Raw genomic sequence first — 6800 nt, forward strand, 5'->3', positions numbered from 1 at the left:
TCTTATATTGTCTACTTAATTTGCTCACTCCACATACATATAGGTAGAGGAAGAAACTAAATATATTCACAAGTCATTGGATTGACTATGAAAATAATATTGCGATTATCATCCAATCCATCCAATAATTGAGTTGAGAGTGAAGATCAGATGCTTGGTTTTGTTGCTGGAGACAGATTTGATCCATATTTAGCATTCAAAGAGAACATTTTTTTTTCTAAATCAAGATTAAGTTATTATTTTGTAGTTTGATTTTAAATTAATTTTGGATGTATAGTATAGTTGAAGCCATTTTTGCCATGTTCCAAGTGTGCAACGGTGAAAATGATACTGTACTAGTTTTAATAGTAAAATGTTAGATAGATATTTGGTTAGTAGAAAGAAAAATAATGAGAAAATGAAAGTTGCACTCTTTCTTGACGTCTTATAAGACGGTTATTGCAGTCGATCGAGTGAGCATATTATAATATATACTATCATAGTTCAGATTTAATAAATTGTAATTGAGATAGATGTATCTTACATCCATAATATACAAAGTTTTTGCAATGAAATTCCATTAAAGAACCTATTTTCTTTATGGATAGACAACATCATTACACTCATTATCATTGAAATCCACTTATGATTCCTATAGCTGATATATCTGATATAATTTCATTAGTATTTTTTTTGGCCATGAAATAATTATGAACAAATACAAACTTTATAGTTTTCTGATTAATTTTCAATGTTACCAATATTGACAAGTAGTGATAGTGGAATGTGAAGTCTATATTATTAGTAAGAGATATAAAAAAAGTAAGAGAGAAAGTGATATCAGTGGAATGTGGGGTCCATCTTATTAGTAAGAGAGAAGAAAAATATAAGTAAGAGAGAAGTTGAAAACTTTCTTTTTTTAATTTTTCGTGGACGGAGGGAAGAAAATAGTACTCCCCTAAATAAAATATGATAACAAACAACTACACATTGTACATCTTAGTAGAGAGATGACAACTTTAACTGGTGACAGAAGAAAACCTACTAAATTCCATATCTTGGGAGAAGAATGTGATTCATTTTATCAAAATAAATAAGAGGATGCACGGATCGACAGAGACGGTTCTTACAGTAGAAAACGCGAGCTAGCTATACTTTCCGGTGTCGCCATCAATGCCATGAGAAATAATGAAACAAAATTAGAAGTATGAATACCCAACGCCACAAATTCAAGCAGAGATGATTAGGTTCAAATCCTCTCTTGTAGAAACCTATAAACCTGTTTAGTTGATGAAAACCAAACTTTCTGGAGACGCCTTAGTAGCCTTCCTCGTTTAATCTTCATTTTCGTCATCTTCTTCATCATCATCTTCAGAGCCATCACTATCCTTGTCCTGCAATGGTGTTCAAATTAAACTGCTTAATAATTTTCATAAACACTTCAAAATCTTGTTTGAGAAGAGGGATATGGAAGCCAACGCGTGGTAAAAAATGATAGAATCGCATGAAAAGAAAGCAGCCACAGAAAATAGTCAGATCTGACAAACATATAAGTTAGAGAGCCCTAACTTAACCCAAAACCATGGTCAAAGGTAAGGGTCGACTCCCACTTTCATGTCGAACCGGTGTGAGATTTGTATCACAATCCACTTAACATGGCTTTATAAAATTGATAGCATTCTGCTTATAGATCAACTGACCAATTTTAGAAGTTATAATGGATGCAATTAAATCAAGTCGTCGTCTAAGAAAAATGCTTTGTACTCATCAGAGTGCAGAAATTAGGCTAATCGGACACACGGGACTTAACTAAGCAAGGAATGAGTTATCGGGAGACTAACCTATAATTTCATGTGTATCCAGACAAGCAAGAGCTTAAGATTTATCAAGGATTAAGCAATACTTAAAAGGAATCTAGTTCGATAAAGGCAATAGTTGCAAGAATTAAGCAAAATTACTAAGGAATCTAGTTCGATAGAAGCAGAATGCACATGCTAGCGGTTCTAAATTTATCTAGAAAACCTCATTTGGAAGTCATGTAAGGGTATCCTCTTACCTCATCATCATCCATTATTACGAAATCCTCTTCATCAGCGTCCTCCTAAAGCAAGATCGTTTAGGAAAGTGCAGAGTTAGAAAGTGGACCATAGAAAGCATGGGTCGGAATAATTTGTAGAAAGTACATCGAAGGAAGTTAGGGAATAATGCATACATTGTTAAAATATGTGAGGGGGTTTGGCCATAAATCCTCCTTGATAATTTCAGCAATCTGCTTTAGACGGCAAGACAAAAAAATACATAAAAATTTATTCTTTGTTTTGAAAAAGGGCGCGGAAAATGTAAATAAAGCCTAAGCTCATTTGATAATAAGCCTGACAAGTTTACCTCATCGTCAATCTCTCCCATATCACCAGTATGCTGGCTTTCGTTGAACCAGGAAAAGAAGCTGCATTTCAAAGTGTATTTAGTCTAAAAAATAATTATCACGGTGAATACAAGACTTTAGATGAATCATGATCATACGCCAATTTCTACCAGCTCCCGTAAGAATCGGAGGGAAAAAATGAATAGCAGAAGAGAAGAATCGAAGGTACCAACCTCTCCTCAGTTTGAGGTCGCTTGTTTCCTTTCTTCTCTTCAGCCGCAACACCATTAGCAATACCCTTCAAATTCCAGAGATGCACAATAGACTCAATCTCCATTCAAAGTATAGGGACGTATTCTTAAAGCTATAATTTGAAGCTTACCATGCCTTCTTTCCATTTTATCGATGTTGATGAGATTTTGGTTGTACCTTCCTCAAGGAACATAAAGGTCTTTGTGAGCTTCGTCTCTTCAAAATAAGGGTTGGGTTTAAATTCCTGACATAAAAAATCAAGGGATTTTCGAATGAGATTGATGTGAATCAAATTGTACATTTTTATTCTCCTAACTTTACATGATTTATATAGTTTGATGCTTGCAAAAGTATGTTTTGTGGTGTAGGAAGAGGAATAAATGGTGAAATAAAGAATGAAGTTCGGATGATGAAGAGCTGTACAGAAAGCTCTCAAAATTGGCCACCCGGCCGGGTGTATTTTATGCCTAATTAAATACCCGGCCGGGTATGATGTTTAGAACACGAAAATTCAGCAAGTCCCCAAAATTGGCCACCCGACCGGGTGAATTTTATGCCCAATAAAACACCCGGCCGGGTGTATCATTGTTTAACTGCAAACGGCAGTTTCTCGTGCGGCAGTTTCCTCTCCCACATGGGGAGTTGAACGAAGATGAGAGAGGGAGAGGACGTTGCTGCGGGGCAGTTGGGTGGAGAGAGGAATTGGAAGTGACAAGTGAGGGTGGTGGCAGGAGAGATTGAAAAAAAGGGGTCAGAGAGGAATTAATTAAAAAGGAGGGAGAGAGGCGGTGACGTTTTTGGACAGAAGTGAGAAACAAAAGAGAAAGAAGAAGAGAAGAAGAAGGGAGGAGGATCCGGCATCCAATCTTCATCATCTCTCGGAGACGGACTACCGCCGGCTATCGGAGAACACCATTAGTCTTACGGTCTTCTTTAGCATGTGTGACTAGTTTTTCTTCATTTTTCCTAATACTAGTAGGATGAATTCATTGTAGAGATTATATATTTAATCATTTGCTTTGGTTTTCGTCTATGGTTTGCATTTTTATTTATGCTATGTTTTGATGCATCAAATGTAGTATATTATTTGCCTCTTTCTAATGTCTCTTTAACTTGAAAATTGGATGAAAACTTAGATGAAAAGCTTGTGAATTTTACCTTGTTCAGAGATAAATGCATAAGTGAATATAGATGTAAAAAAAGTCTTCGAAATTGAATTAATACTTACTATGCATCTGTAGGAGTTTAGTTTGATGAGAAGATGTTTATGTGTTAAGTGTTCAGCTAACCATAATATTTGTCGGCTTTGAGAAGTTAGTCTGGTATTTACCGCGCTTCCGCAGGAATATTAGTCTAATGAGTATGTACTTTTGGCTATGTGTTCAACTAGCACTAGTACTATAATTCTTTAAGTATGTTCAGTACTTTTAGAATGTAAAAATTGATACATCGTTCTCAATAGCTTATGAACTTGAATATAGAATCGATACAATAGTGATTCATCAGCATGTTGTTAGGAGCAATGTTCTTTATCTCTTGAGTTTCTCTACTTTCGTACTTTAGTTTATAATTTCAGTTTATTAATCTTGTCTAACCTTGTTAAATAACCTACGCCTCCCTGTGGTTCGACACTCTTTTACTACAACTACATCTGTATTCTTGCAAATAGGTTGTAATTTTAGAGCTAATTTAATTAACTTGTGTGATATTAATCATTGATATAAAAGCTCGAAAAATACACATCAGAGATCAAAACTTCAAATGGACTAGACGTAAATCATACTTCCAACAACAGACATCATCCAGAATTAGCAAAGATAAAAACTCACAAATGTGATGGAGTAACCGCTTTTCACATCTTTGCAATCCTCGACTTCCAGGTTAATCAAATACTTAAATATCTGGCATAAGAAAAAGTAAATAACTTAAACATCAATGTCTAAAATAATTGACGTCGTCTATTCTTAAGAAACGATAGAAAAAAATGAAAACCTTCTGGTCCTCGTCGGTCAAAAGTTCGCTGAGAGCAGGGTGACTCATAAACTGCCAGAGCAGAGGGAATGTTAAGTATGAAAATAACAAATTTTAAGCAGCGGAAGGATTTACCAAGAAAAATCATACTACATAATTAATCTATTAAATGCGATAAACCACTCACAGCAGTCAACCAGAAATCAGGAATGGATTTAATTATTTCATTTCGCTTTTCATAGACAGGCTTCCGTATTTCATTGTACTTCTGTTCCAGTTCCAGGACCTTTTCACTTGCTTCTTCATTGATCTGGAAGCACATAGAAAACAGAAAATCTCGTTACTATCGCATCCACTTTGGGCTGTATCTGCATTTAGCAGATCAACAAGTTCAAGTGATCGATTATGAAATTAATGACTATCGAGAAAATAAAATGAAAGAGCAAGATCAATAATCCCAAGAAAAACATGTCATGTAGCACAGAGCAATAAACGTGATGAAGGCAAATGTTACCATCTTCATATGAAAATAAGCCAGCATACATACGAAAGTCTATATTCCAGATCCATGATTAATGATTCAAAACAGGGTACAGGCATTCAAAAATACAAAAGTAATCTCTTCTAAACCTAATATCATATCAATATCATCATAAATAAATAAAGGCTGGAATAACATTAGCATCGAACTCCATTCTCAACCATAATGATCATAAAACTTGAGCATCACTCGAGTATTGAACAGTAACCCATCAGCTATAATTTCAAGTTTGATAAATGTTCCCTTTCCTCGCAGAAAACCAAAAGAAAAACGTGATGTCACGTCTCTTTTCACAACTTTTACATTTGATATTCAGCTCGTCATCTCCAAAAATGAACGAAAACCAAAGTTTTACCTTGCTGGAGCCTAATCTAAAACCGAAGTGCTTAATTGCATATGCTACTAGCCTAGTTAATTCAATGGTGTATAACCTCTTTTTTTGAAAGGTATGTGCTAAAGCCTGAAACATCCACTCATCAGCCTCTAAAATACACCCAAAATTAGAAATCCAATTACAACACCAATCTCATTGCACAACTTAATCACACAACACCTTAAATAGAAAAACACTACACTCAATCTTCTGTAAAGTATTTCCAATCATATAATAATTTCAAATTCACAAACAAAAGATGAAGAATTTCCCTTTGATTTAATCCATATTCCAAAATTAGCAATGACTCAACCCCCACTCACTCATAAACACTTCAAATTGTTCAATTCCGTTTTCCTTTTTTCCTAAACAATAAAACAACCATTAAATCATACCCAGACTCTCTCCTCGCTGATTCAACAGAGAAAATCACAATTCCCTCAATTCCCAACAAAATCAACATGAGAAATCGGACTCACCTTTTCAAGCTCGTCTTGAAATTCCTGAAGCTTCTCAATTGAGATTACGAGCTCGCCGTCAATCTGCTCGGTGCCATTGTTCTCTTCATCGGCTCCTCCCACTTTCTGCTTCTTCTCAGCTCCCATATCTCTCCGCAAAAATTTACACAAATTAAAAAAAAAATCAATTGTTTGGGTTCCGATTGATATTTGAGGGATGGCCTTAAACCCTAAATAAACCCAAAGAGAGAGAATATGGAAATTTTGGAATTAGGGTTCCGATTGATATTTTGATGCACTGAATTATCAGAATTTGGTAATGAGAAAATAATAAAGTGAGAATTGTGATAATCCTATGAATCTCATCATTAATTTTGTATAAAGCCCAATCTAATCTTTCCATTTTTCTTAATTGCCATAATTTCTAATTAATGTCATCAATTTTATTTGAAATTATAGGTGACATAATTATTAATGACAATTGTGTCATCCAAATATCAGTATTTCATAATGTGATTAATTGAATCTATGTTGGTTGTTTTATTTTGAATTTTGAATTCGGGTGGAGTTTGTTATGTTGAAGTAATTAAAGTTTGACTTTTTAATTTCACGTTTTATTTTACTTGGTGAGTGAGTCTTATATTTAATTAACTAGTGTTATCACCCGTGCTATGCACATGACATAAGATTTTCAAATAATGAATATAAATTATAAAATAAATACATTAAAAAATTGAGGATAATAAGAATATAATGACGTAGATAGTTAAGAATATTTGTTAATTATAATAAGTATTCACAACATTATAAACACCTAATAACATTATAAACAATATTATCAAAAAGAGAAATGTACTCTTC

General features: G+C 34.1%; 1 protein-coding gene across 1 annotated transcript; it reads right to left on the reverse strand.

Annotated features, from left to right (window-relative positions):
• Nucleotides 1–1006: 1006 nt before the first annotated feature.
• LOC121781849 (NAP1-related protein 2-like) lies at nt 1007–6285 on the reverse strand. The gene is made up of 10 exons (XM_042179549.1): nt 5961–6285; nt 4755–4877; nt 4589–4639; nt 4426–4497; nt 2727–2840; nt 2578–2642; nt 2365–2425; nt 2192–2248; nt 2036–2080; nt 1007–1373 (listed from the first exon to the last, which is right to left on the reverse strand). The coding sequence occupies exons 1-10, from the start codon at nt 6084–6086 to the stop codon at nt 1314–1316; spliced, it is 774 nt and encodes a 257-aa protein (XP_042035483.1). The 5' UTR covers nt 6087–6285; the 3' UTR covers nt 1007–1313.
• Nucleotides 6286–6800: the final 515 nt, after the last annotated feature.

This window comes from Salvia splendens, chromosome 20 (genome assembly GCF_004379255.2).
Source record: "Salvia splendens isolate huo1 chromosome 20, SspV2, whole genome shotgun sequence".
Lineage (NCBI taxonomy): Eukaryota > Viridiplantae > Streptophyta > Magnoliopsida > Lamiales > Lamiaceae > Salvia > Salvia splendens.